Source organism: Mustela erminea, chromosome 6 (assembly GCF_009829155.1).
Source record: "Mustela erminea isolate mMusErm1 chromosome 6, mMusErm1.Pri, whole genome shotgun sequence".
In the NCBI taxonomy this organism is placed as follows: domain Eukaryota; kingdom Metazoa; phylum Chordata; class Mammalia; order Carnivora; family Mustelidae; genus Mustela; species Mustela erminea.
The window spans coordinates 436,592-464,285 of record NC_045619.1 but is presented as its reverse complement, the minus strand read 5'-3'; the positions used below and the strand labels follow the sequence as shown (position 1 = coordinate 464,285).

The 27,694-nt window shown below is 65.2% G+C and overlaps 3 protein-coding genes across 18 annotated transcripts in view; all 3 read right to left on the bottom strand.

The window, feature by feature from the left end:
• Positions 1 to 728: 728 nt before the first annotated feature.
• Positions 729 to 9,807, bottom strand: MAPK12 (mitogen-activated protein kinase 12). Of its 7 annotated transcripts, XM_032345808.1 has the most exons (13): positions 9,431 to 9,805; positions 9,221 to 9,350; positions 6,738 to 6,796; positions 5,808 to 5,919; positions 5,684 to 5,713; positions 5,414 to 5,461; positions 4,807 to 4,921; positions 4,475 to 4,546; positions 4,277 to 4,356; positions 4,115 to 4,193; positions 3,859 to 4,044; positions 1,250 to 1,352; positions 729 to 1,159 (listed from the first exon to the last, which is right to left on the bottom strand). In XM_032345808.1, exons 1-12 carry the CDS (start codon positions 9,553 to 9,555, stop codon positions 1,273 to 1,275), a joined length of 1,116 nt encoding a protein of 371 aa, XP_032201699.1. In that variant the 5' UTR covers positions 9,556 to 9,805; the 3' UTR covers positions 729 to 1,159; positions 1,250 to 1,272. The 7 variants fall into 7 exon arrangements, with proteins under 7 accessions (XP_032201699.1, XP_032201700.1, XP_032201698.1 ...); XM_032345809.1 differs by having other exon boundaries at positions 729 to 1,352; positions 9,434 to 9,806; XM_032345807.1 differs by having other exon boundaries at positions 729 to 1,352.
• Positions 9,808 to 11,648: 1,841 nt separating this feature from the next.
• Positions 11,649 to 19,982, bottom strand: MAPK11 (mitogen-activated protein kinase 11). Of its 4 annotated transcripts, none has more exons than XM_032345814.1 (12): positions 18,144 to 19,982; positions 15,699 to 15,828; positions 15,515 to 15,573; positions 15,318 to 15,429; positions 15,204 to 15,233; positions 15,069 to 15,116; positions 14,872 to 14,986; positions 14,444 to 14,515; positions 14,121 to 14,200; positions 13,562 to 13,640; positions 13,300 to 13,473; positions 11,649 to 12,955 (listed from the first exon to the last, which is right to left on the bottom strand). In XM_032345814.1, exons 1-12 carry the CDS (start codon positions 18,257 to 18,259, stop codon positions 12,876 to 12,878), a joined length of 1,095 nt encoding a protein of 364 aa, XP_032201705.1. In that variant the 5' UTR covers positions 18,260 to 19,982; the 3' UTR covers positions 11,649 to 12,875. The 4 variants fall into 4 exon arrangements, with proteins under 4 accessions (XP_032201705.1, XP_032201707.1, XP_032201706.1 ...); XM_032345816.1 differs by having other exon boundaries at positions 19,083 to 19,979; XM_032345815.1 differs by lacking the exon at positions 18,144 to 19,982 and adding an exon at positions 17,758 to 18,131.
• A 2,598-nt stretch (positions 19,983 to 22,580) lies between these two features.
• PLXNB2 (plexin B2) overlaps positions 22,581 to 27,694 on the bottom strand; it is a 28,814-nt gene continuing 23,700 nt past the window's right edge. For all 7 annotated transcript variants that reach the window (XM_032345772.1, XM_032345777.1, XM_032345776.1 and 4 more), the window contains 14 exons: positions 27,443 to 27,672; positions 27,168 to 27,349; positions 26,623 to 26,689; positions 26,325 to 26,471; positions 25,674 to 25,830; positions 25,447 to 25,547; positions 25,264 to 25,348; positions 24,957 to 25,111; positions 24,718 to 24,878; positions 24,499 to 24,646; positions 24,103 to 24,167; positions 23,862 to 23,937; positions 23,476 to 23,550; positions 22,581 to 23,395 (listed from right to left, as the gene is read on the bottom strand). In XM_032345772.1, the coding sequence (XP_032201663.1) occupies positions 23,291 to 23,395; positions 23,476 to 23,550; positions 23,862 to 23,937; positions 24,103 to 24,167; positions 24,499 to 24,646; positions 24,718 to 24,878; positions 24,957 to 25,111; positions 25,264 to 25,348; positions 25,447 to 25,547; positions 25,674 to 25,830; positions 26,325 to 26,471; positions 26,623 to 26,689; positions 27,168 to 27,349; positions 27,443 to 27,672 (1,754 nt within the window). In that variant the 3' untranslated portion in view covers positions 22,581 to 23,290. The remainder of the gene's footprint in view (positions 23,396 to 23,475; positions 23,551 to 23,861; positions 23,938 to 24,102; positions 24,168 to 24,498; positions 24,647 to 24,717; positions 24,879 to 24,956; positions 25,112 to 25,263; positions 25,349 to 25,446; positions 25,548 to 25,673; positions 25,831 to 26,324; positions 26,472 to 26,622; positions 26,690 to 27,167; positions 27,350 to 27,442; positions 27,673 to 27,694) is intronic.

Genomic DNA, 27,694 nt, shown 5'->3' with positions numbered 1-27,694 from the left:
CTGGGTCCGGTGCCCGCCCCTGCGCCAATCACGGCGGCTGCGCAGTGGCGCACACTGAGCGGCCATCCTGGGTCACGTGGCTCTGGGGCGGGGCCCGGGGCGCCCCCTCCCCCCCAGGATCTCCGGGGGCCGTCGCAGAGCCCGGAGCGGAGGAAGCCCGTGTCCACTTTGGCAACTTGTCTGACCATACTTGACTGGGCCAGCGGTTCGCGTGTGCGGCCGAGCTCGAGGCCGGAAGAAGGGGGATGGCCTGGCCCCGCTTTCGCGCCCCTGCCGTGGGACAGGTGGGAGGAGCCAGGGCAGACGCCGGAGCCCCGGAGTGGCCCCTGACCCCGCTGTCCGCTCTCCGCGACGTCCATTGGCTGGCAGAGGGCTCGCCAAGGGCGCTGGGGTGACACAGGAGTCTCAAAGCGCCAAGCGGGACCCCTCCTCGCTAGGAGCCTGGCTTTGAGAGCACAGGGAGCCCAGACAGCTGGGACTGAGCCCCAGGTCGGAGCCTAACCCCGTCCCCATCAGGCCGTGCCTGGCGTCTGGCTCCCGAATCTGAGCCATTAGAGGAAGGCGGGGCCCATCCCCAGTACAGGGGCTTCAGGCTCTGGGCTCCCTGTGGACCTGGAAGGAAGGAGGTGCCCCAGCCCAGCTGCTGAGTAGGGCCTGGTGCCCCATGGCCAGCTTCTCTATGCCAGGCTGCAGCTCAGACGCCCAGAGGTAGAGATCCAGTCTGAGAATTGGAAAAGCCAAAGTGCGCTCTCTACAAAAGGGTTTATTCCTTCCAGCTGTGTGGGCCCATTCTGGGCTGGGGGTGCAGGGGAGTCCACAGCCACACCCCCCAGGACAGACATCCCTGAGTAGGCACTGTGCGCCCGCCCTGTCCTTTCTCAGCTGTTTCAGCTGGGCTTCAGCAGGGGCTGGAGCAGGCAAGGTCAGAGGCCAGGCCTTGACCCCAAGCCTCACCCCCCAGCTCCACACAGGCTCTGAGGCTTGTTGTTGCACCTGGGGGAGGGGACCACCGCTCAGGGAGTCAGAGGCCAGTCCCCAATCAGTCTGACATCCTGTCCAGAAGGTCCAGATGTTCCCCCAAGTTTAGACTGAAGTGGAAACCTTGAGAGCGAGGTAACAGCCTTGGGCGGGTGGGGGCATCCGTGGAACCCGAGGTCTCCTGGGACATAAGCCTCAGCCAAGTCACAGTGATCGTTAGGATTGCCCTTCCAGGTAGGAGCCCCAGCCAGGATCCCCAAGGCATCCTCACCACCTCTCAGGGCCCACGGGTCTTCACAGAGCCGTCTCCTTGGAGACCTTGGTCCCCAGCTGCCGGGGAGGCTTGAAGCTGAGCACTTCTTTATATGTGACACCTGGGTCGGGGTGACAGAGACAGACTGTCATGGGAGAAGGGACTTCATCACCCTTCAGAATCACCTCCTAGGATGAACACCCAGGGCGGAAGCTAGGGACCCAGGAAGAGCACTGGGCCCAGGGCACTGGTACTTGCCTCTCAGGGTGGGGGAGGGGAGAGCTCCCGGGCCTATAGTACAAGCTGTTAGCCACTGACCTAGGGGCCTAGCCGGTCCCCAAAAACATCAGGGTCAGAAGTCACTGCTGGAGTGCAGGTGCTGGATAGGCTGTCCTTGTCCCACACATGCGACTTCATCGCAGGCTGTGGCCACACTCAGCCCACCTGTGTCCATCCACAGGAGCTATCCGCCTTGATGGGGCTCCTGCAGCCCTGGAGTGGCCACGCGGGCCCCGGCCCCACACCCTGACATAATGAGGAGACGCTGTCCTCTGAATAGAAATCCATGTGTCTACTCAAGTGGTCCCACCAGAACACAGCCCGGTTCCTGGACCCCGAATATCCACAACTTCAATGACAAGAATTCCCACAAACACCCACAGCTTCTGCCCTCCTCGCCAGGTGCTCATGGTCCCTGAAATGTGAGCCCAGGGCCAGCCATCCCAGAGGAAGGGAGAAGGCCTGATGTGCTTCCCCTCTGAGCAGCCTGCAGAGGGACGGCTCTGCACAGCCCCGCCCCCGGCATTCCCATGCTCATCTGGCCAGTCGGCCCGTGGAGCACCTGTGTGGGGAACACTGGTCCTCCACAGGCCCAGCGCAGGAAACACTGTGTGTTTAGAGCAGGTACTCTGTGTGGCTCGCCCTGCTTGTGGCACCTGTGTGCTCCTGCCCCGTCGGGGGCCCCCAGGCCCCTCACCTAACCCTAACCTGGGGGTCAGCCCCCACAGGGGAGGTTTGTGTGAAGCTGGCTGTTCCCAGAGAAATGGGAGGTGAAGAGAGTCAGCATTCCTAACCGGGGGCTCAGCCGCAAACAAGTCACGTGTTCACCATGGTCTGCAGCAAAAGTGAAAGCTCTTACCACTGTGTGTGGGTGGGGACCACAGAAAGGGTTCTGTGGCTCGTGGTTTTCATGTTATCTTTTTTAGCAATAGAAGACTTTCATCAAACCAAACCCAACATATAAGCACAGATAAGAGTGGGGCCCTGCCCAGGCACCAAGCTGCCCAGTGACCAAGGAACAGGGTCTGAGAACCACCAGTCCCGGCCACCCCACCCCCATGAGCAGCACCAAGGCCCCAGGTCTGAGGCAGAGCCAGGACCGGACCTGAATGCTGTCTGCAGGTACTTCCAGCACCCTCCAGGCTGGTCCAGCAGCCACCAAGAGAAAGACACGGAGCCCAGCCCTCACTGCCTGCCATCCTGCAAAGCCAGCCCCAGCACGCAGCCTGAGCACCTGGCAGGTGTCCCCGAGCCCAGCCTGAGGCCGAGCATGTGCTGGTTGGGCCCTGAAAGATGAGAGCAGGGGACATCGCTCTAAGGCGCCTGACAATGCCCAGCCCGGTGGTGCCAAGCTCAGGTTTCGGTGGGTCTGCACGGCTCGGCGGGACTAGAAGGAATGGGCAAGGGCGTGGAGGAGGCTGCCTGGGGTGGGCCCTATCCTGCCACCTGGTGTGCAGCAGTCCAGGTGCGAGAGGTCCTGAAAGGGGCAAAGAGGGGCGCCTGCGCGGCTCAGTCAGCGGGATGTCCGCCTCTTGGTCGGGATCTCTGCGTCATGACACCAAGCCCTGTGTCAGGCCGCACACTCCGCAGAGTCGGCTGGAGGTCCTCTCCCTCCCTCTGCCCTGCCCCGCTCACATGTGCACACGCCCAGCCCTCCCTCCCTCCCTCTAAAATGACTGAGTAAATCCTTTTTTAAAAAGAGAGTGCAGGGGCGCCTGGGTGGCTCAGTGGGTTAAAGCCTCTGCCTTCGGCTCAGGTCATGATCTCAGGGTCCTGGGATCGAGCCCCGCATCGGGCTCTCTGCTCAGTGGAGAGCCTGCTTCCCCCTCTCTCTCTGCCTGCCTCTCTGCCTGCTTGTGATCTCTCTCTGTCAAATAAATAAATAAAATCTTAAAAAAAAAAAAAAAGAGAGAGAGAGAGAGTGCAGAGACGAAGACAAGCTCAAGAGGGAACAGCGGAGGTCTGGGGGACAAGAGGGTGCACAGGGGCTCCAGAACAGCTCAGGTCTCTGGCCAGGATGGGGGGAAGACGGGCAGCACCGGGGGCGGGCTGCCGGGGCAGGGAGAGCGTTAGGGCTCACAACTCCCCTGAGCGGGGAGCTGTCTCCCAGTCTTCAGAATTCACCTCCTGCTCTTGTCAGTGCTGAACCCCCTGCCGGGGACATTGTCTCGTCCCCAATTCACCTTCAGCCAGAGGTCACCTCGGCAAGAAGCCCCAGTGCCCTCTGACCGTCTGTGTATCCCTCACATGACCGGCATCCCCAGGTAGGGGGACCCAAACCTGAGCCCTGGAGCCCGGCACTGGGTTCTCAAGGCCCCCCACGGGCCCGGCCCAGGGCCGCCACTCACGCTTCCAGTCGTCCAGCGTGTGATCCATATCATCAAAGGACTCGTCGTACTTCTGGGCCGTGGGCTCGTCCTCCGTGTCCTGTAGTGACTCGAAGTAGGGGTGGGTCAGCGCCTCAGCCGCAGTCACCCGCCGCTCTGCATCCAGCACCAGCATTTTCTCCAGAAGGTTCACGGCTACAGGGAGGGCTGCTCAGGGAGGGTCCCAGGCCGCGGCGCCCTAGTCCCTGACCCGACGCTCCCCCCAGTCCAGTCGTACCCAGAGGGCTTGCATTAGTCAGGATGGAGGCAAAATCCTTCTTCTCCAGCTCGGGGAGGCCCTTCATGTAGTTCTTCGCCTTTTCGGGAAGCAAAGGTAAGGGTCTGACCCCCAGACCCAGGCCCAGCAGCCCCCGCTGCCCCCGTCCAGCTCCCAACTGACATCGGCACTCTGCAGCCTCTGAACAAACTCGGCAGGAGGCGTCCCGGTCACCTTCATGATCTCCTTCAGCTGGTCCAGGTCTGCGCCAAGGTCAGGAGCACAGAACAGGGCCGAGAGCAGCGCGCGCCCCCTCCGGGCCCGGGCAGCATGCCCAGCCCCCACCCAGGCCCTGCCTGCCCCCCGACAAGGGTAGGATACGGTCACTGCCCTTGAACAGCGTCTTCCCTGTGATCATCTCTGCCATGATGCAGCCCGCCGACCAGATGTCCACTGAGACAGAAGCCCCTGCGTCAGGGCTCTGGGGGCCAGGGAGGGCAGGGGCCCACACACGTCGAGGGGGGCGGGGCGGGGGAGAGACACGGACAAGGCGGCCGTGTCTAGCCTGTCGCGCCCTCTCCCGGCTCCCACCCCAGCTCAGCAGCCTTCCGGGGAGGAGCTGGCACCGGACTTCCCATGAAGAACTGGAAGCCAGAGGGTGTGACCAGGAGGCTGGTGCCAGGGCGGCTCTGCGTCTCTGGGCAGCTTCTCACCTGTCTGCGTGTAGCGCGTCCAATTCAAGATGACCTCAGGTGCCCGGTACCACCGGGTCACCACATACCCGGTCATCTCGCTGTCGGCCTGCCTCGCCAGGCCAAAGTCCAGGATCTACAGTCAGAATCGAGAAGGTGGGGCAGAGGGGCCCCAGGGAGTAGCCGGGTCAGCCTGTGATCCGGGAGAACTGGTCACACCGGGGCCTCCCGCCAGCCCTCCAGGACCTGAGGTCATGGCCACAGACTCCCCAAGCGTCCCGAGTCCCTCCCCATGGCCAGTGCCCGCAGCGCCACTGACCTTGCCCTCCAGCACCTTCAGGAGCAGGTGTCCCAGCAGGTGTCCTGTCCCTGCTCCTCTACTCCCTGCCCACCCCAGGACCTGGCCAGCCTATTTGGAGAGGACCCTTGGCCCTACCCTGGCTCAGACATCGGGGACTGGGGCCACTTCCCTTCCTTCTCTTCAGTGAGGTACGGAGTATGCCCCATGCCCTCCAGTCTCCAGTGCCACTGTGGCCTGGATGGCCGGGGCCTGAGCCCTCTGCCTGGCCTGAGGGCCAAGGGCAACAGGCAGATGAGTGGGTGGGGAGAGCCCCCCCACGACACACACCTTCAGCTCACAGTCCTCGTTCACCGCCAGATTGCCGGGCTTCAGGTCCTGGGGGCAGGACAGAGGTGGCGGCACAGCCCCTCCCACGGGGGCATATGCAGAGAAGAGCTCCTGTTCCCTGCCTCCGGTCAGCCCCACCCAACAGCCCTTCCAAGAAGGGCACTGGTCCCTCGCCCCCAACAGCTGTGCCCCCGCGATGGGGGCTCCAGGCAGCCAGGCCCCTCCCTCACCTGTAGGCCAGGGGGCCCTCCCACCGCCACGAGGACCTACCCTGTGGATGATGCCAGCAGCATGGATATACTACAGGGACAGAGACAGTGCGGCAGTCAGCTTCCGGAGACCCCAAAGCCACGGGCCGGCAGCCCCAGCCCGGCCGCACCCCGCACGCCCCCACCTTTAGCCCCTTCAGCATCTGGTAGACGAGGAACTGGATTCGGTCCTCACTCAGCTTCTCGTGCTTCATGAGCTTGCCCAGGTCAGTCCCCATGAACGGCATCACCAGGTAACTGAGGGACGGAGTGCGTGCAGATGCCCGGTGTCACATGCACTCGGCCCCTGGGGGTCCCGGAGACGGCCCCGCGGCACACGGGCTCCCCTTTCCACATGTGGGCAGCGCCAGGCTCCACCCGCCTCTCCCAAGCCCAGCCACAGCTCTTCTGCCCACACTGCCCCACCCAGAAGGGTTTCCTGCAGGGCCGCACGGAGGCTAGGATCCGGGCAGCACCAGGGATCACAGGCAAAAGAGGGGCCTGTGGGCAAGGGTGGGGACAGCAGGGCACATGGGTCAGAGGAGCACACCGGACAGGTGGCAGGAGAGAGCCACAGAGGACAGACATTAAGCACCTCGCCAGGACAGGGGCCTGTGCAGGTCCTTGACCTCTGCAAGGTCAGACGGTGAGGCGCTGTCCTCAGCCCTTCCCCAGCTCAGCCTCTGGCTCTGGGCCCACCGCAGTATGAATGCAGGGACGGCAGCCACAGGCAGGCCAACTGCTGCCCCTCCCCTGCCTGGCAGCAAAGGTCAGCAGCTCTCCACACAGGCCACACAGAGTGCCAGGGTCCGAGAGCACGGGACCTGCCGACTAACAGATGGGTCCCACACTCGCACCTCCGGCTCTGGCGGGGGCCAGTGCCCAGGGCGGTGGGCCCACAGTGTGGTGGGAGGAGACCCAGGATCCACCCCGCCGTGCCACTGCCATGGGTCCTGGGTTCGGGACCCCCACCCGGGCTGCGGGGAGGCCCGCACGCCAACACAGAACCTGCGTCAGCACCCGGCAGCAACCCAACACTCCGCTGCCCGGCACAGCCTGCCCAAGACCACACTCACAAGTCTGTGAAATCATCCAGGGTTTCATCAGGAGTGAACACATCCAGCAGCCCGATGACCTGGGGAGGAACCCAGAGGACTGTGTGGCTTGGCGGCGGGCACGGCGGCTCGGGCGCACCCCCAGAGCGGGCACCGCGCTCAGGGCAGAAAAGCCCCTCACAACCATCCTCGTCTCCTCCCAATGTCCGCAGGGCCTGGCTCTGTCTGCTGGCGGGCGGCCCAGCCCTGGCACACATGCCCCGAGACACAGGCTATTTTTGAACGGTGACCACAGGGACCCCCTGGGGGAGGGGCAGCTCCCATGGCCCTTCCTCCTCCTCTTCTTAGCTCCCAGGAAGACCCGAGACCAGGGGGGACAGCCTCCCGGGGGAGGGCCGACAACCAGCAGGTCCATCAGGGGGTCTCACCCCTGCTGGAGAGCCCCAGGCAGGCTGGCAGCAGAGCCCGCCCTGCCGACCCCTGGGAGGCCCATACAGCAGAGTGGCCAGGTGGAAGTGCCAGCGGGGGGACACCTGGCAGAGGCCGTGTGAACGACGGCCGAGGCGGAAGGCAGAGCACTTCAAGTGTTTGAGGAACACGGGGAGAAAGGCCAGGTGGCCGAGGCCCAAGCCAGGGAGTAGCCAAGGAGAGGCCAGAGGGAGCCCGAGCAGGCCCGTGCATGCCAGGTGAAGGTCTGGCTTGGACCCCAAGAGCTTCTGAGCAAGGGTTTAAACAAGTGTGTCCACTGCTTGCTGTGTGGGGACAGACAGGAGGGAGGCAAGAGTGGACACAGGTGGAGGGACACTGAGGTGAGCTCTGCGGCCAGCAGGGCTGGAGTCATGGGCACAGGGGAGGAGCGAACACAGAGGGATGTTCACTGAGGGGCCTGGAAGCCAGGGAGGCCTGGGGAACAGGGACAGTGTCTTGACAAGAAGAGGTTAGAAGACAGGGTTGCCAAGGGTGAGGGGATCTGTCAGGTTGCTAGAGACTTCTGTGCCTCTGCAGTGCGGCTTCCGGCCTTAAGTAGGGGAAGGGCGGAAGGGCAGCCCCTGCCATGGCGCGCAGCCTCTCACAGCCTCAGTGTTCTCCTAAGAAAGCAAGGTGCTGACTGGCAGAGCCTCCCAGCTGTGTGCAGGGCCCGCGGAGGCAGTGGCTCCTGTGCTGGCGGGTCAGGATGGCACAGAGGAGGGGACTGGGCCGTGGGTGAGCAGCGTCTGAAGAGAAAGCCCTGAGACTTTAGGGGATGGGCAGGGTGGGGAGTGGGAGTGGGGGTGGTTGGGGAGGAGGAGGAAACCTTGAGGGGGCAGACTGTCTCCATGGGAACCAGGGGCACGACTGGGTGTAACCACGACGTGGTGAGGTCGGTGCTGGGCTGGTGTCCACCGTGAGTGGGTTTCACTGGGGAAAGGCTAAGGACAGAGATGGGAAGTCTGATGGGACGAAGGACGCACTCAAGGGGTTGAGAGGGTTAGGGTCAGCCAAGAACCGAGGGAACAAGTTTCCTGGCAGACATGGGACTCATGTTCCCCGATGGAGGCTGGCAGCTCTGATGGTCCAGGAGGGCCTAGACCACCTGTCTAGAGCATGATCAGCCCAGGGTCTGGGCACCCAAACCACCAGCCCTGAGGGGGCCCAGACTAGGGCTGTGGCAGGAATGATGTATGTGGGAGGCGCAGAGTGCAGGGCTGTAGGAGGAACAGGAGAGCAGCAGTTCCCCCAGGAGGAGGAGAGCTTTCAGAAGCCAGCAGGGGCCTCAAGAGGGACCAGGGCAGCCGCACGTGGTGTCCTAGGGGCAGGTCCCAAAAAAAAGGGAGCCCCTTCCCTGGTAGGGCCCCAGATCCGCCATCCCTCCCCCCATGGAAGAAGTCATTGGGGGCGGGGGGGGGGGCACTCTTCTTAGTGCCCTCCACACAGCTCCCTCAACCCCTCAGCTAGGGAGACTGCAAGGCTCTGAGGTGCCCCTGCCAGGATGCCGGCTCCTGCTCTGTGTCCAGCTCTGCGGGGGACTGGAGCAGACTGCTCAGGGCAAGGTCTGGATCAGGGGGCCTGGGCTGCGGCCCGTGCGATGCCCAGCAGGAGGGAAGAGGCTGAGCGTCCCTTGCAGAACAACCGCTGGTCGCCTGTGCGCGTCCTCTCTCACCTCTAGGCTCCTGGCTGGAGGCAGGGTTGGGGTGAGACGCTGAGGGTGCCCTTGGCCTGGGCCAGGGGCCGTGACCCGACTAAGGCCTGGGTGAAGAGGCAGATGTGGCCCCAGTTGGAAGCCAAGGAGCTCAGCCCTTCGCGGGCACCGGCTTCGCAGGGAGGCCTGGACCCCAGGGAAGCAGCGGCTCTCAGGGCTCACCACGTGGAGCCCCCCCAATTCCGGGGTACAACGGCCTGGCCCCCCAGTCTCCAGACAGCGCACGGGCGGGGCCGCCGAGGGGGGCAGGGTCCGCGGGCGGGGAGGGAGCGGAGCAGCCGGGGCGGGCGCTGGCGGGGTTGGGGGGGCCCCAGGCGCGACTCACGTTCTCGTGGCGCATGTGCTTGAGGAGACGCAGCTCGCGGTAGGCGCGCTTGGCGTACAGCTCCGACTGGAAGGGCCGGTACAGCTTCTTGATGGCCACCTTGGCGCCAGTGCGGCTGTCCACGGCCGAGCTGCGGGGCGCACGGGTCAGCGGGAGGCCCGCGCGCCCCCGCGCCCCCGCGCGCCCCCGCCCCGTCCGGCTCGCGCTCACCACACCGCGCCGTAGGCGCCCGAGCCCACGGGCTGCAGGTCCTGGTACACGGCGCGCACCTCCCAGGCCGTCTTGGTCACCTCCTGGCGGTAGAAGCCCCTGCGGGCGGGCGGCGGCGAGCTCATGGCCGGCCCGGGCGCCGCCCCCGCCACCGACCCCGTGGGCGCTGCGCCGCGAGGACCGGGCGCCCGGGATCAGCCGGGGCCACCGCGTGGGCAAAGCCTGCTCCGCGCCGTCGCCCGGCCGCCGCTGGGGCCCTCCGGCCTCCCGCTCTCTCCGTCCTGGGGCCGCCCTCCAGGGAGTCGGGAGCCGCCGACCCCGGCCCGACCCCAGCCCCGGCCCGGGGAGCGCGCGGCCCCTCCCCCGCCTGCGGACCAACCGGCCCCCGGGCGGCGCGCACGTGACGCCCCCGCCCGCCCTCCGGCCCCCGCGGAAACCTGAGGCGCCCGCCGCGGGCGAGGAAGGGGGGGCTGGGGGAGGGGCGGAGCGGGGGAGGGGAGCGCCGCCGGGGCCGCGCCGGGCCGGACCGCACTGGAGACCCCGGCCGCCTCTTCACCCCGGCCGGGCCGGACTCCCCGGGGCCGGGTTGGGGGTGTCTTAGCACCAGTCCCGTGGGGCTCCGGCTCCCCCTTAGTAGCCACGCGCCCGGGGAGCTGGGCCCATCCTGGGCAGTCCGGACCTTAGCACTTCTATTCCCAGCTGCACGTCACCGTCCGCTTCCCTCACCAGCTCCACCCCATCAACCCGGGCCCCCACCCCGGAGTGCCCGGAGCTGAATGCTGTGACCCCCAGGCCAACCGCCCACCCCCCGGGCCGCCCCCTTCCCCTGGGGCGGATCCATCCACATCCCAGTGTGGGGTCCCCCACCACCCAACGCCTGCATCCCCCTTTCCCTGTGGAGGAGCTGGGCCTCCTCCGTGTGACCACCACCGACCCCAGGCCTCCCAACCCCAGGAGCCAGAGAGGCTGGTCCTGTAGGTCTCCCTTGGGCCCTGGTGCACACCCAGCTCCCTTCTCTGCACCCACCTGGCAGGTGGGAAGCTGCTCCGAGTCTGTGGGGGTCCCTTTCCTGTTCTGCCTCCTTCCCAGATTTCTCCTCATTTGTCCTAAGTCTGGCCTGAGCCTCTCCTCTCTCTGCAGAAAGTTATCCCTGACCCCAGGGGTGAAGGAGGGCCCGGCTTGGGCCTTTAGTGCCCCCCTTACCCCTCGGTGGGGGCATCGGCATCTTCCTTCCAGAGGTCTGGCCCCACCCTGGACCAGATGCTCTGGGAAGACAGAGACCCCTCCCTCCGGGACCTCCCCCAGCTCCATGAGGCAGGTCGGAGACAGAGTGGGGTAACAGGATTTGCAGGGCCCCCCGCCGCTCCTCTGTGCCCTTCTGGCCCCAGACACCATGAATCAGCAGCTCAGAGCCGGCCAGGGCAGCTTTACACCCGCGCTGCGGGCTGGTCTTCCGCAGCACCCAGCAGCTGGAAACCAGTCAGAGCGGCCGGTCGCCGGAGTCACAACCACCTGTGCCCTTCATGCCCTGGGTTGCCTCCTCCAGGAAGCCCCTAGCTGGCTCACTTACTTATGGTGGGGCCCAGGGGTCTGGCAGGTTTCCCCACGCAGGGCATGTCCCAGCTCTGCTCCCATTCCCCAGGACCTGAGGCCCCGTAGCTACACTGACCAGCCCCTGGTGGGGTTCCCAGAAGATCTCCACCCCCAAGGCCCAGGGCAAGGGCACAGATGCCCCATCCAAAGGAAGTTCTGCCCCATCCCTGTTGAGGCCAGTGCTCTTCCTCCTGAGCCACGGTGAGCAGCAGGAGCTCGGTGGACATCCCGAGGGCTGGAGTGTCCCTCTCGCCCATTAAACAGGAAGGAAAGGAAAGCTACTTTCCCCATTTTACCCAGCTCCAGGGCAGGACAAGCCTTTGCTCCCAGAGCTGCAACCAGACCAGAAGCCGAGCTTGCCCAGTGACACCCACCCACCCAGGGCAGTGGGCTGATCTGTGGATTGCCTCAAGCCCTGTCCTGGATCAGAGCCTATCAGCCTGGACCCAGAACTCACCCTGCCCCGCCCCCCATGGCCCTCGGCTCTCTGGGAGCAGGGAGGGTGTTGGACTGAATATGGCTGCTTGTCCGACTGGTGACTAGTGGGGTCAGAGCAGCTGGGAATGTGAGGCGTAGATCCAGCTCCCACCTCCCCGCTCCAGGCAGCAGGGCCTCGGACACAAGCTGAGTGGGAGAGAACCCCCTTTATTGTGAAACCCCGGTGCAGGCACTTGACATTGAGACCTCTGCAAGGTGGGGGGGGGGGGGGTCACCACCTGACACATGGGACACCACCTCCTCAAAGAGAAGCCCCTTGCTGGGGGACCCACACCCCCAACATCTTGAACAGGGTCAGGTCCACAGGTTACTGGACCAGCTCCATTCTGGAAGAAGGGAGGCAAGCGGACCCACAGGGCAGAACAGTCCAGGGCTCAGCTGCAGGGCCGGAGGAGGGCAGAGGTAGAGCGAGAGCAGGCAGAGGCTTCTTCATCAGCTCCTGGCCAAGGTCAGGGTCTGAGTCCAAGGGCACACTGGGGTGTGGCCCCCACACACCGCCAGCATCAAGCTTGGAGCCCCCTGTACCAACCACCTCTTCACGTCTGCTGCAGCCCCCGCACTCCAGGAGAAAGCCCTGGCTTTTGTTCCCTGGTTGTCCCTTGTCCACCAGAGCCCCTGGCATGGCGCACCCAGGATCTCAGCGCCAGCGCCCCAGTCCACCCCCAACCAGGAACCGAGGGAAGGGAAGTAACAGCAGAGGCACCTCACTTCAGGCTTCCAGCTGCTCATGGCGGCTGGCTCTCAGGCCTCCCCCGATTCACACGCGCCTTGACATGTCAGTACCGGGAGCACGCATTAGTATGCGTTAGTATGCATGTGCCACTTATGGCCCAGGGGAACACGGGGCTCCAGGATGGTCTTCTCATCGGATACATGGAGACGGTCTCAGCTTTCAGCTCTTCAGGGTCTCAGCACTTCCCAGGACAGCCGCCCCTTCCAGGTTGAGAGGCTCTGACAATCAAGACCCTCCCTTCAGTCTCCAGAGGGCCTGGCCCCAGGGCACCATGCCCTCCAGAGACAGCCCTCTGGGACCGAGGAGGTCTGGAGACAGACATACTCCCCAGGGGAACCAGATGAGGTCCTACGGGAGACCCAGGTTGTTGGGAGGAGGCAGAGGACTGAGGAAGTCCAGGGTGCTCTGTCTGGACTCCTGCACTCGCGGCTTGCACCCATGCACACTCCTGTGCGTTCACATGCGTATACAGACTGCCCACGAGGGGCAGCGTGCAGGCGAGGGAGCCCCAGCTAGGCTCAGGGTGCTGGCCACAGTGGTGCTGGGAGGCAGCCCTCGTGGGAATCCAGCCGGCAGGCTCCTGCCCGTCCGCCAGTCCCAGGGGCCAGCAGGCACGTGTCCTCACTGCTCAATCTCCAGGCTGCCGGGAGACTGCGGTGGCTCTGCGGGCTTGAAGCTGAGAACTTCCTGGTAGGTGAGCTCTAGAGAGTGAAGGGAAAGGCTGAACTCGAGCCGTCACTGGCCCACGGCCCCCACCTGACTGTCCGGTGCTGGCTGCCCAGACCGGGCCCACCATCCTGAGGGCAATCTCAGCCCCGGGGGGCTTCCTTCTAGAGCCAGCGCTGTGCTGCCCCAAGCCTCTGCTGGACCCAGCCCAGCCCCAGGAGCACGGGCAGTGTGGGAACCACTCTGGGGAGGAGTGGGATGCCTCCAGCAGGAAACAGGCAACTCCTAGCCTGCCGGGGAATGAAGCCAGCGTCAGGCCCCTGGGCTCCACTTCTCCCCTCCCCGCCCAACCACTGGCCCTGGCCCTGGCCCATCTCACCCTTCCACTCCTCCACGGTGCGCTCCTTGGCCTCAACGCTCTCGTCGTAGGGCTCGGCCTCAGGTTCATCATCGGGGTCATGGTACTGGCTGAAGTAGGCATGGGCCAGGGCCTCCGCCGCACTGACTCTCTGGTCGCTGTCCAGCACCAGCATCCTTCCCAGGAGGTCCACAGCTATGGAGCGGTCCGTAGGGAGGGGGTGGTCAGCCATGCACGTAGGGCCAGACGGGGAGCCCAGCCCAGCCCCGGAGCCTGTCCTCACCCAGGGGGTTGGCCCCATGGAAGATGCTCCTGAGGTCCTTCTGGGGCATGGGGGGCAGGGACTGGATGTAGGTCCGGGCCTGGGGGCACACAGGAAGGGCCTGAGGGGGCCGGCTCATGCACCGGCCCCCTCCTGCCCAAAGTCAGGCAAGGACTTGCTGAGACAAGACCTACCCGCTCTGACAGGCCTGGACCAGAGCCCGCACACACCAGACGGCCCCTGCCACCACGGATGCGGCGGCTCCCACGGCTTACCTGGCTCCCGATGCCCGGGGCACCCCCTGTCCTTGGCAAAGGCGATGTCTGTCTGTCAGTGCTAAGACTGTACCCTCACTGTCCCACCGTCTGTCAGTGCTGAGGCTGTACCCTCACTGTCCTCGTGCCGGGAACGCCTTCCCTGTTCACCTGTTTCTCCCTGAAGGGTTCAGGTACCTGCCTTGGGCTCTAGTCCACCGTGACCCAGGTCTCCCGCATGGTTCCCAGTCTCTTCCCACAGAGCCCCTTCCTCTGGAGTGCCCAGGAGCTGGGTCAGCAGAGAGAGCGGGCAGCGAGCGACTCACGTGTTCTGAGGAAATCTTTGCTAGAACCTCAGGGCTGGGTGTGCCCACCACTTCCATGATTCGCTTCAGCTGGTCGATGTCTGTCCGGCTGAGGAAATGCCCACTGGCCAGGAATAGACCCTTCCCAGGCCCCCAGATCCCAGACCTTGGAGCGCTACCCAAAACCTGCTCTCCTACAGCTGGAGTCAGTGAGCCCAAGGGCGCCCCGCATGGGGCAGAGAAGGCAAGGCCGGCCAGAAAGGGCCAGTGCCCACCTCCCCTGCGCCCCACCCAGCACAAGGGGCTCCTGGCTCACCCTCCTCCCACACCTGGGCCAAGGATACAGTCACTTCCTGGGAAGAGGGCCTTTCCCTGGAGCAGCTCAGCCATGATGCAGCCCACAGACCAGATGTCCACTGTTGGGGAAGGAGGCTCCATCAGTCCACCCTCCCCAAGGGCCCTTCCGAGAATCAGGGTGCTGCCCAGACTGTGCACAGTGGGCTCTCCGTTGCACCCAGGCCCCCCAGATAGCAGACGCCTTACTCCTCTAAGTACAACTCTGGGGAGGGGGAACAGTTAGCCCAGGACCCATGGTGCTTGGACCCTCTGTGGTCCATTTTTGAATGCTTGCCCTCCAAGACTGGACACACACCACCCCAGGGGCCTGGGCTCCTGGCCCTGTACCCGCCGCCCTCAGTCCCCAGGCCCTGGTGTGATTACTGCAGCCCACCCTGGCCCCACCCCGCACACCTGCCCGGCTGGCAGATGTCACCTGTCTGGTTGTAGTGCATCCAGTTCAGCATGATCTCGGGGGCCCGGTACCAGCGAGTGGCCACGTAGCCGGTCATCTCTTCATCAGCCTGGCGGGCTAGCCCGAAGTCCAGGATCTAGAGCGACCAGCAGGCTTGTGAGCACCTCCCCGGACGACCCCTCCGCAGCCCGGCAGGCCCTCACCTGCAGGCGGCTCACCCGCAGCTCACAGTCCTCGTTGACCGCCACGTTGCTGGGCTTCAGGTCCTGCGGGGCAGGCGGGGCGTGAGCGCAGGAGGAGCCCCTGCGCGGGCCCTGCGGAAGCCCCGACCCGCACCCTTCGGCCGCACCTACCCGGTGGATGATCCCCGCCGAGTGGATGTACTGCGAGAGGGAGAGGGGGATGCGGTGGCAGGGTCAGGCCCTGACCGCCGCCCCGCGCCCCGTGCCCGCCCCTGCGGCGCCCACCTTCAGCCCGCGCAGCAGCTGATAAACCAGGAACTGGACGTGCTCGTCGCTCAGCGCCTGGCACTTGACGATGTTGTTCAGGTCGGCGCCCATCAGGGTGGTCACCAGGTACCTGGGAGGGGGGGGTCAGCACCGAGAGGCAGCCTCTCCCCCCACCCCCAACGCGCTTCCCTGTGGCCCCGCCGGCGACCGCTCACACTTCGCTGAAGTCCTCAATGGAGGTGGCCGGCGTGAACACGTCCAGCAGCCCGATGACCTGCGTGGGGCCGGGAGTTAGGCCTGGACGCCCCCTGCGTGCTGCGCGCCCCGGGAGGCCCGGCCGCCCCGCGGACCCGCCCCGCAAGCCCCGCGAGCCCCGCCCCGCGGACCCGCCCCGCTCACGTTCTCGTGCTTCAGGTGCTTGAGCAGCCGCAGCTCGCGGTACGTTCTCCGCGCGTGGATCAGCGACTGGAAGGGTCGCGACAGCTTCTTCACCGCCACCTTCTGCCGCAGCCGCGCGTCGTAGGCCGAGCTGCAACGGGGGGAGTGAGGCGGCGCGGGGGGGGGGGCCCCGGCGGCGCGCCCCGCACCCCGCCCCTGCCCCCGCGGGGCCCTTCTTCCCGCCCCCGCGCTGGCTCAGACGGCCGCTGGGGGGTGGGACACGGCGACACCGGCACCCAGGAAGCCTCTCCTCTGTGCCTCTTTGGGGCCTTCTCCTTCTTCAAGGGGCAGCCCACCCTCCCACGCACAGGGGCCGGGCCTGCGCCACCAGGGAGTCCTAACCTGGATCTTCTTCCCCAGCTCGGCATGGGGCTGAGGGAGAGTCTCCACCAACCAGGTCAGGAAAACAGCCATTGCTAAACCAGCCCCAAACAGCCCTCTGGCTCCCCTATTGGCTCATGGCTCCAGGAGGGCCCCCCCACCCCGCAGGGTTCCAGAGCCACCTTCAAAGCCCCTGGGTGCCCAACACCTCTGAAGAGACAAAATACGGAGGAAAAACTGGCCAAAGGTGTTTACCGCGTTATTATTTTTAAGAGTGAGAAACCGGACAATATGCAGGGTCTGGACCCACCCCATTCCCCAGAGGTCCCGATGCCCACGCATCTGCTCTTCACGGAGACACAAGGCCCACAGGCATCAGCTTCAAATGCAAAGGCTGCCCCCCCCCGGCCCCCCGCCCCGGAGTCCCACTGGCCCAACACTGGAGCCCCGCGAAGAGCCATCCATGCCTTCACACAGACTGCTTCCTCTCCTTCCTCCCTCCCCCTTTACCTCCACTCTCCAGAATGCCACTTCCCCAGCAACGAGTGGGGTCCACGCGGCCCCGGGAGCAGTGTCTGCAGCACGGGATGCCCAGGGGCCCAGGTGGCAGTGCAGGAAAGCTAGCTAGGTGCCTGGGGCATCCACGCGCCCCCCGCCCCCCGCAGTGGCCTGTGGGGAAAGGTCTGTCACTTCTGGGGAGGCAGGTAGGGGAATGTCCACTCATGCGGGCAGCGGATACTTTTGCCCAGTTGTCGGCACAGTCGAGTGACAGGAATCTGGCACTGGGGCATCAGCTTCATCAGGAGAACACAGGAGCCCAGGAGAGGGCAATCACCTGCACTGGTCCCCATCAACTAAGTGCAGTGGGGGGCCCAGGCCTCCTTTGGGGAGATTGATACTCTCTAGGAACTCCCAGAAGGTGATTCTAGACCCAAGGTGATTCCAGCAAGGACTCTATATTCCCCAGGGACCACTCATTTATTATCCTGACCCTCTTCCCACCCTTGAGGTCTTAGAGATGGAGACAGAGACCTGAGGCCAGGACGGAGGAGATGGCCAGCCGGACGATTCTGACAAGCGGGCCAATGACAAGAGATGGGGGGTGGGCAGAAACCCTTGGTCCAGGCTCCAGCACTGGACCTCTGGGGGCTTCAGGAAGTCCCAGTCTTAACTTCTGTCAGAGCCAGGAGCAATGCCCCATCCCCTAGGGGCTCTGGCCTCCCCACCTCCAAGACTCCCTCAGTGGACAGCAGCCACCTGGCTCAGGCCTCTGTAATGACCCCACTGGGTTTGGGGGGACACCGCTCAACACCCACATCCGCACTCAGCCCATCAGTATGGCACCTGCAACCAACTTCCTACAACCACCCTACCCTAAGACCCCCTAGACCCTCCCCAAACCCACACGGGCCTCACCCAAATCCTGACCCTCTCTCCCATTCCAGACTATGCTCTGTCTGAGCCCCAGGGCCCAACTGTGGGGCTGTGGTCTGAGCTATCTTGGTTAGGGCAAAAAAATGGGCTGGGGTCTAGACCCCCACAAGTATTGCAGGGGGATGGTAGGCATCTCTGCTCAGGCCTAAGCCCTGGCCAGAGTCTGAGACCCTTTGGAAAACAGGGGAGGGGCAGGACCCGCCATGGAGCTTGATCCTACCCTCCCCCAAGTTAGGCTTTTCCTTTGGCAAACAAAACTACCCACCGTAGTACCTGGGCATCTGCCAGACCCCAGGGATGCCAGACCTTTGACGGAGGGAATGGGGGGGGGGGCAACCTAGACGCATGCTTGCACATTTAGGGGCGCATGAGACCCGCCCTTTCGCCGACTGTGACGCCGCAGGATTTGGGCCTGGTGGGGGATGCTCCGGCTGGGACAGGACGGAGGAACGACCCCTCTCCCCAAACCCGAACGGCGCCCGGTGGGAAAGTTTCCTTCACGCCCCCCACCCCCCATTCATTGCCGCGATCCGTGAAAGGCCCGGGGGCGGAGGCGGGGCGAGGCCCCTCCCGCCGGCACCTCGCGGAGGGAGGGAAGGGGGCGCGCGCTCAGTCCCGCCCGCACCTCCCCGCTCTCGCCGCCGCTCCTACCAGACCGAGCCGTAGGCGCCGGAGCCCACGGGGCGCAACCCCTGCAGCCGCTGCGGCACCTCCCACACGGTCTTGTTGAGCTCCAGCCGGTAGAAGCCTGCGCGCGGGCCCGACATGTCCGAAGCGGCCGCCGCTCGGCCCGCGCCCCGCCCCGCGCCCCCGCCCCCGCCCCGCGCGGGAGCCGGAGCCGAGAGGACGGAGGGCGGCGGGAGGAGGCGGCGGCGGGCGGCGGCGCGGGGCGGGGCCGGGGGGCTGGTGGTGGGTGGTGCGCGGGGACAGACGCGCGGCTTCCTGCCCCTGCCTGGCGGCGGCCGGGCGGAAACCAGCCCTCCGGTCCCCTCCTGGGCTCGTCCGGGGCCGCTGCGCCCGCGCTGGGGGAGGGACGGCCGGCGTCCAGCTCGCCGCCCCGCCCGCCTCTACCTCCTGGGGTCCGCACTTCCCCAAGTACCCGCCCGCAATCTGTGCTCGGCCGGGCACCGCCCCATCCGGGACGCCACCGCCTCTCACCAGCCTCTGCTCCCCGCACCCAACCCTGCCAGCACCCGAGCCTGCACCTCCGGTGCACGCACCCCTCCTCTCCCACCCCCTGCTCCGGGCCCTGCGCGAGACTCCCCACCAGCCTGCTCCCTCTGAAATGAAGGCGAACCCTCCAAATCGAAGAAGCCAGGGCAGAGATTTCTTTCATCACTGCAGAGAAACTGGACACTTGGTCAGATAGGCCTCCCTGTGGGGTGGGCAGATGGACGCGCTCTGGATCCTGGGCTCGCCCGGCTTCCGGCTCTCGGAGGCCGCTGCGGCCTTGGCGGTGCGGTTCGTGCCCTGGTAACCTTCCGCGGACCAGCAGCGGCCTCCCGCCTCGGTCAGGCCTGGGAACCAGCCCTGTCAGGACCAGGGACAGCGGCGGCACGGGGCATGGGGGGGGCGTTTGAGGGGCTGTACCCATAAAAGGCCATCTCCAAATGGGTCTTTCTTGGCTCCTGGTGCCTTTCCTCCTTCTAATCCCCCAGTTGTCACCTCTCCCAGGAAGCCCACCCTGACTTTTCTAGGTACTGGGGGGCTCCTCAGCTACGTAACCGCAGCTCCTCCTCCGCGCACGACACGTTTCCTCGCGTCCTCTCACGGCCCGGGAGGAGGATTCCTCACGGGGCAATGTTCCTCGTGCCAGCAAGAAGGCCTCCCCGCATCTCTCCAGCGCTCGGGGCCCGCGCCTCGTCACTTCCCCCTTAAAAGTGACAAGTGTGCGGAGACAGCGCTGCCCCCGTGACAGGTGTCCCCGGGCCCTCGGTGTCGGGAGAGCGCTGGGGGGGCTGCGTCTCCCAGGAAAGTGGGCAGTCGGGCTGTTGCCCGATCTTCTTCCTCTTCCAAACAAACCAAAGCTTGAGTTTTTATGGGAAATGTCCTGATTTTCAAATACTGGCAGCGAGATTAAAACAAAACACGTCGACGCAGTACCAGGCAAACGTCACTACCCAGCGAACCCGGACCGTGGTGTCGGCCGAGTCCCAGTCGCACCAGCCAGCCTTGCACGACCTCGGCCAAGTCCCGAGCCGTCCCCAGCCTCAGTTTCCCCTCTAGGAGCCGGTGTAGGCCGGGCGGTGTTGGGGTGAGGACACCGGTGTCCCCTCCCACAGCCGCCCCACTCCGCGCCTCCTCGGCAGTCCCCGCCCTGCGCTGTGTTTTCCGGGCCGGCTGAGGCGCGCTGGGGTTCCGTGCGGGGTCCGTGGAGCTTCAGCTAAGGCCGGACAGGAGGCTCGTCCAGCAGCGGGCGGCGGGCGCGGACCGTGCGGCCGGGAGAAGGCGGGCGGCCTTTGTTTGCGCCGGGCGGGCGGGGCCCCGGAGGTTCCCCTGGCGATAGGCCCCGCCCTTCCGCCCGGGCCGGAGGGGTGGGGTTGTGCCGCCCCTAGGGGAGCCCGGGCCCCTCCTCGCGGTCAGGCCCAGCAGAGACCCTCGGTCATGATTCATCCTCGGGTGTCCACCTGGTCCCCAGGACCCAGGCCAGGCCGCCTTCTGGGGAGGGTCGCGGTTGTAATACTGATGAGCGGCAACCAGGGGGTTTCCTGGGTGGTTAGGGTGGGGAGAGGACACAGGGCCAGACAGATCAGGAAGTCCCCTGGAGAGGGGACATCGGTGGAGCTGGGCAAGCGTCCACAGTCCTCCCTCTCCAGGACTGAGCTGGGTCACAGACAAGTATGGTGGCTGGGCTGGGGGGTTGTGGCTGGCTGTGTGGGGCCATGGCAGGGATGTCATTTTTGTTCTCAGGCTGATAGGGAGCCCTGCTGGACATGTTCACAGCACGACCCTGGCCAGCGGGTCCAGAACGACTGTTGCGTGGTGCGGGTGAGAAAGGCCTGAGTCCGGAGAAGGTGGTGGCTTGGAAGGGAGAGCAGCAGGGGTGGGGGGCAGCAGGTGCGTGAGCAGGCACAAGTGGGGAACCCAGGCAGCTTCCTCCCCAGACATCAGCCCGGGGCCTCAGGACCCTCATCCCCAGCTCTCTTGACCACCCCCCCCGCCGCGGGATTCTCGAGTAGCCGTCAAAATCAAGACTGCATTCCTCATCTCCATGTCCACTTCTCCCCTCCACTGGCCCAGGCCACCCTTTTTTGGCTACTTGCTGGTCTCTTGGCTGTACTTCTGAGGTCAGAAGAACTTCCTACTGTGGTCCTGTCATAGGGGCCAGGGGATGGGCGGGGGTGGGGTGGGGTTCATGCTGTTTAGCAAGCAGTGCATGGTTTTGGGCTGTTTTCTGCAACTTGGAAGGTCACTGAGGTTGTGTGCGGCTTCCTCCCATGATCCCCACATTAGGAGGAAATGGGGAAGTGGAACTAGGAGGGCGGGTCACCCCCCAGTCTGTCAGCATCCTGAATACTTGAGGCTGGCCTGTCCTCCCCCACAGTGCCTTGCACCCCAACATGCATGCCCAGTGCCTACCCTTCACTGGCCCCATGATAGGACAGCCCCCCTGGATCCCTTCACACTCCTGTCCTCCAAGGGAGGTAACCCCATCTCTGGGACCTGCAGCCTTTCCTCTCTAAGCTTCACAGAATATAGGTGGTCCTCAGTGACTGAGCTCTTGCCTGGCTGTCCTGTCCAGTATGGGGAGGGAGGGAAGCGTGGCTTGTGGACTTTCAGTCTGGAAGCCAGGCCTCTAGGTTCCCACCTCCTTGGGAGGTGGGAACCTAGAGGCATCCACAGCTTAGCACTTTCCACCTGCTTCTGAACAGCTGAATCTTGGGGAACAAAGCACGGGTCATAACCATGTCATTTTTGGGGTCCTGGGATGGGGGATATCAGTTGTTTGCCTAGTACCCCTTCCTTGTGGGGGATACCCACACCTGTTCCACGTGGCTTGAGTGGGGCTTCCCCCTGTGCACCCGGCCCATCCCCAGCCACAGCCACAGCGATGCCCCAAGTGGAGGAGAGGGGAGCCTGTCAGCAGCAGCCCCCCTGTCCAAGGACATAGCAGCGCATGCTGGGAAGAGTTCAGACACATGGAAACGTGTGAGCACCTGGACCCAGCCTTACCTGAAGCTGGCTGGGTCACAAAATCCCCTTTCTGCTGGGGGGTGTCCTTGAAGCAAAAGAACTCTCTCAGGGCAGGCTCTGAACAGTGTGTATTTATCAAATGAAGTGACCGGACATGCTGATGCTGTGTGTGCTTGGACATGTATGTGTGCCTGGAGGCTGTGGGGTGGGACATCTCACTGCTGCACCCCTGCATGCAACACGGGGATTGGGAGCAAACCCCTTCCCCCATCACCAGAATCCCAGACAATCCCCCCCCTCAGGCATGGGCAAAAGTACCCTCACTCTCTCTTACATGGCCTTTCAGCCTGACTTATGCCCTAAGTCATCCTGGAGCTGTTCTTGGGACCATAGAGCTGACCCAATAGCCCCACAGCCTAAGGAGGGGGACACAGGCCCTCTCTCCCAGAGGCATGCCAGTGTGTGCTGCGGTCTGCACACAGCAGTAACCTAATGTGTGCTGGCTGGACCATGTCTGTCAAGTACCCCTTCTTAGAAAAGAGGACACCCTCTCTGGGTGCTCAGGGTCGGACAGTAAGCCCAAGCCACGCCTACCCTAATCCCGGGGGGCAGGACCTGTCACTCAGCCCAAGGAAGACAGGCAAGGGCTGTCCACCAGCAGATGGCGCAGGATCCACCCAATCGCAGCCGACCCTCCCCACCTCCCAGTCTGCAGCCAAACTGTTCCAGGATCCAGACCTCGTGGCCCAGGCCTGGAGCAGGGGGGCGGGGCAGGGAGGGTGTGGACTCCGGGGCACATTCTCCTGCGCCCACTGCCACCCTGTGGCCCAGAGGAACCCCCTGCCCACGTGGGCCAGTGTCCACAGAAAGACCTTCAGCAGGACAAGCCTGGGAAGGCGGGGGAAGAGGCAAGCCACGAATCTGCGGCCCCCCAGGAGGAAGCCAGCCAACCAGCAGAGTGAAAAAAACAACTGTATTTGATTTATAATTAACAAAATTTACAAAAGGGGGTGGGGGTGAGGGTGGTCCTGGCGGCACTGCCGGGACCCCTCAGACCTGGCCAGGGCCTCCAGGACAGCCTGTCTGACAGGCACCTGGGCCTCGACGTCTGACGTCCAGCTTGACCTTGGAGGTGGGGCCCGGGACAGGGAGTCTACCCGGAGAGCCCGCGCCCCACAGGACAGGCCAGGTGAGGTCAGGAAGGCGAGTACCGCATTACTTCTCCTGCCCCAGTGGGGCAGACAGACACGGTCTGGGCGCTAGGCCCCGGGGGCCGCGGGCACTCCCAGCACACCCCCAGGAGGCCAAACCCAGGGATCTGAGGCGGCTGCTGGTGCTCAGGCACGACCCAGCGCAGCGCCAGGGGCGTAAGGCACGTTCGCGAATCGCTTGGGAGGTGTGACACAGACACCGATGCTGGTGCTGCAGGGGGGGCTGGTGCCGGAGGTCGCCAGGCGCTGTGGCTCAGGAGAAGGACGTTACAGCCACCAGACGCCAAGGGCGAGGGCACCCACAGGCACCCACACGCAGATGCCTGGGGGCTCCTCCTCTGCTGGTGAAAGGGAAGGGCCTCACCACTGGGCCTCAGGTTCCAGGGGCCACCCGATGCCTGACACGGGCCTCACGCACCTGCGCCCAGAGGCAACGGGGGCAGAGGTCAGAGGTCAGAGGTCTGTGACTTTGTTCTCCAGCGCGGCGGCAATCTGCTGGAGGCGGAAGGCCAGCTGCATCTTCTGGGCGGCGGGATCCTCCTCCAGGGCGTTGATGATCTGAGAGGGGGGCCACATCAGAGCGCAGGCCAGGGAAGGGGACCTCTCAAGTGCCGCCTTCCCCGGAGGACACCCCGTACCTCATCATAGTACTTCTGCGTGTACTGGTAGAGCTGGTGCAGAGCCACCAGGGTGTTGAGGGAGTCTGTGTGCGCCTGGGGACACAGGGACGGAGGGAGGGGTGTGACCCAGCGTGCAGGAGCAGATGGCTACAGACACACGGGGTCCTGGGCGTGTCGGAGGGATGTGGGACGTCCACAGACGGGCACACCCCCCCACCCACACAGGCACACTGCTCACACAGCCCTCTCCCCAGGGCACCGCGGTCCCACGTAGGGGGCGGCCCATCTGGCCACCCCCCGCCAAGGACAGTCTCCTGCCCTACATGGCAGGGGCCATCAGGGGAAGGGCAGGGCGGCTCTGTCGGGGCGGGGTCAGCTGCGGCAGCCCCTCCGTCTGCTCTTACCCGGGAAATCTCTGCCAAGTATGTGTTCATGTCCTGGTCGCTGACCTGCACCATCTGTCTGATCCCCTTGTAATAACTGCAAGGGTGTGGGGTACGGTTAGGGAAGGGGTGCGGCCACGGGTCCTGGGGGCTGCAGGGCCCCCTCCCAGTCACAGGCCTGAACCCCCCCCCACCCCGGGGCCCACTGGGTTGGGGGTCAGGGCTGGGGGCCTGGGTCTGGCTGGGGGCGGGGAGCACTCACTCCTCCACCATCTTCTTGTAGGTGGAGATCTCCTTGGCGTAGAGCAGCTTGTTGCTGGGGGAGTCCTGCAGGGGACAGAGCCAGGTGCCCCGCCGCTCAGCTCGAACACACAACAGAGAAGGGAAGGGGAGTGGGGAACAGAGGTCCGACCGGGGAGCCACCCGTGCCCAGCCCCAGACAGGGGGAGCTTCCGATTCTGTGGGCTCCCACATGAGGCAGAGGTGGGGCGTCCCAGGCTGCCCGCCTCCCTTTCTCCCCCGCCCGCACACCGCAGGGAGCCTCCTCCCCGCCGGGCTCCTCAGCCCTGCACCGGCACAGCGTCCCCGGGGCCCTCCAGCCACAGCCGCACCCGGGGCCCCGGCTCCACCCGCCCTCCGGCGCGCGGCGCCCACTCACGCGGCTCAGCTTGTGCTCGGTGCGCGTGCAGGCGTCCATGAAGGTCTGGGCGATGACGGACAGGGAGGCGTCCACCACCTCGTGCACGTGGACGTCGAAGACGAAATGCGGGTTCTTGAGGACGTTCACCCAGAACCGCAGCGGCAAGCTGAGGCAGAGCGGCGGAGTGAGGGGCGGCTGAGGCCAGGGGCGAGGGGCCGCGGGCGGAGCAGCGCCCACCTGTTGGTCTTCCAGATGTGGACGGTGTCCTCGTCTTTGATGTCGTGCCTCTCTGCCTGCTCGTCCAGGAAGTCGAAGAAGTACTTCACCGCCGGCGGGACGGCGAGCCCGGGTGCCAGGACGCTTTGGAAGAAGTTGTCCACAAACTGCTGCAGGGTGCCCTGCAGGGGTGGGGGAGGCGCTCAGCATCGCCCGCCCGCACCGCCCCAGCCCGCCCGCGCGCGGGCCACAGCGCCCACCTTGACGGACAGCAGGCGCGTCAAGTAGATCTCCGTGATGGCCTTGGTGCGCTCCTTCTCCTTCACGCTGCCTCGCTTGGACCTGCCTTCCTCCACCTCCTCTGTGGGCCGCACCAAGTGCCACACGCGGTTCTCCTCCTCCAGGAGGGCGTGGCCTGGGGAGGGGAGGGAGGAGCGGTGCTGGAGGACGAGGGCTGGAGCTCAGCAGCCCCCCACCCCGCCGTGGCGGCCGAGGGTGGGCACTGCTCCACGCAGACCTCCGGAGCCGACAGGAGCCCAGGGCAAAAGCAGGGGCGGGGGTACTCACGCTCCCCGGGCAGGTCCGGCTGGCTGTCCTCAGGCTGCTGAGAGACTCCCACAGTGGACAGGATCAGAGTGGCTCCGTCCCGGACCTGGGGCACGCGGTCATGAGGGCGGATGTCGCTAGACAAGGAGCCTGCTCTCCCTGCGCACAACGCCCCCCCTCCCGCCCCCACCCACTGGCACTCACGTTGTAATGCATCAGCGTGTTGATGCGTTTCCATCGGCCCTCCCGCTGAGACGTCAGGTCCAGGTCCGACAGGATCTGGGCTGTAGACCCAGGACGCCACTCTGGAAGGACACAGTCTGGCACCTGGAGCCCGGCACCTGGAACCCAGCTGTCCCGATACCCACCCCCTGCCCAACCAGCCTCTGAGGGCAGGACCCCTCTCCAGGGAACACAAGGGCCTTGCTCACCAAGGACCACACTGTCAGCCCTGGGCCAGCGGGAGCAGGGCCGCGCCCGGTACACCTGGTCAATGATCTTTTCCTTGACCTGGGAGATGGTGTCACAGTTGAGGACCTTGACGGGGACAGCATCGGCCCCTTCGTCCTGCACGATCACGCTCACCGTCTGCCGAAGGACACGGTGAAGAGTCAGCATTCACGGGCCACCAGTGTGGTAGCAGACTCACGGCCACACCATCAAGTGGAGCGGGGGTAGCTCTGAGCCCCTAGAGCACCCAGAGTAGCACGGCCTGGCCCTGTCCCAATCCCGGGCTCCACAGGACAAAGAACAGAGCAGCTCGGGGACTGGCTGGCTCCCGGGCACCACGTGCCCCACGCCATCTCCCACCTGTGCACACAAGCTCAACACCAGGCACACGCGGACACCCAGGCCCCACACAGACCTGGGGCAGACCCAGGTGCCCACGACACATAGAGCCTCTCTCTAGAGACAACTGCGGGGGACCCACAACCCCTGTCCGAACTCAGCCGGGCCCACGTGAATCCCCCAACACCATCCAGCTTCTGGGACTGCGGCTGGGCCCAGAGCCCAGCGCCACTGAGAGCAGTCTCTGAGCTCCCCCAGCCCCCCGGCCCGCGGCCCGCGGCCCCAGGGCTCACCAGGGGCGCGTACTCCACGTCGTCCCCCAGCAGCCCCGTGTCATTGAGGGTGTATTTGGCCTTCTTCTGCACAGCATCGACTGGCCCCTTTTCCACCTGGTGCTTGATGGCCTTGAACAGTTTGTACAGAGGCTCGCCCGCACTGTCCTGGGAGGACAAAGAGCAGCTCAGCCATGGGTGGGAACGACCATGCCAGAGCCCTGGGTGATGCTGCACAGGCAGGCGGACCTGTGTGGGGAGGGCGGGGAGCGCACCACCACATTCCTCCCCGACCCTGGCCAGGCCCCCCAGAGCCCACCTTGAGGTACTGGTAGAGGCAGATGGACATCCAATTGGACAGCATCCTTTCTACCACCGTCTCAGACCTGCAGGGGCCGAGAAGTGTTTCCCTAGGGACCCCTCAGTGCCCTTGGGCCCAGCCGGCTCCTCCAGGCACCCACAGCACGTGCTTCCAGGCCCTGGGTCCCCGTCAGAACGCATGCACGCAGCCTACAGTGACCCTAGCGCTGGACTCCTCACCATCCACCCCACCCCACCAAGAGACGCCAAGGGGACCAGCAGAAGCTCACGTATCCTTCCTCCCTGTCTGCACTGCCTGCATCTGCTGGCAGCCCAGGTACTGGGGTCACCCCCGCCCCGCCCCACTGCCCTCTGCGTGCCCCTGCCCCGTCCGCACTGTCATCCACGCGCCCCGCCTCCCCGCCCACACCGCCATCCGTGCACCCGGACCAACCCCGTGGCCACCCACCCTGCACGCAGGCCCCGCCCCCAGCCATCCACTCGCCCCACCGCTCCGCCATCCTTCCGGCATGCGCCCCGCCCACACCCCCGCAGCCCACACACCTGCGCAGCATCAGCTTGGGGTTCTTGGCCACCACGTACTGCTCCATGAGCTCCAGGAAGAGCGTGCGCATGATGTCTGTATAGTACTCCAGCTTCCCGTGCAGCGCCACGGTCAGCAAGGACGCAAAGTAGACCTTGGCGCGGGCGGAGAACTCACGCTGGCTCTCCAGGGTGTGAATGAACTGCGAGGGTCGCCAGGCAAAGCCTCGGTGAGCACCTGAGCCCGGTCTCTGCCTGGCCCTCCCCAAGCCGCCCTGTGGACCGGCCCTACTCACGGTGACCAGGAAGGACTTGCTGTTGAGCAGGTTGGAGAACTGGTACAGAGCCTGCTCCACCACAGGTCGCCGCGACTCTGGGATGTCCAGCCTGCCTGTGATCATCACGTCCTTGTCGCCGTCCTTGGAGGGCAGGAAGAAGACGCGGTCGGTGTAGGTCTTGTAGTCCAGCACGGGGATGCCTGCCTCGTGAACGTCGTTGGTCTGGTCCTCCATCTCGATCATCAGGTCTGAGGGGAGGCCAGGGTGAGG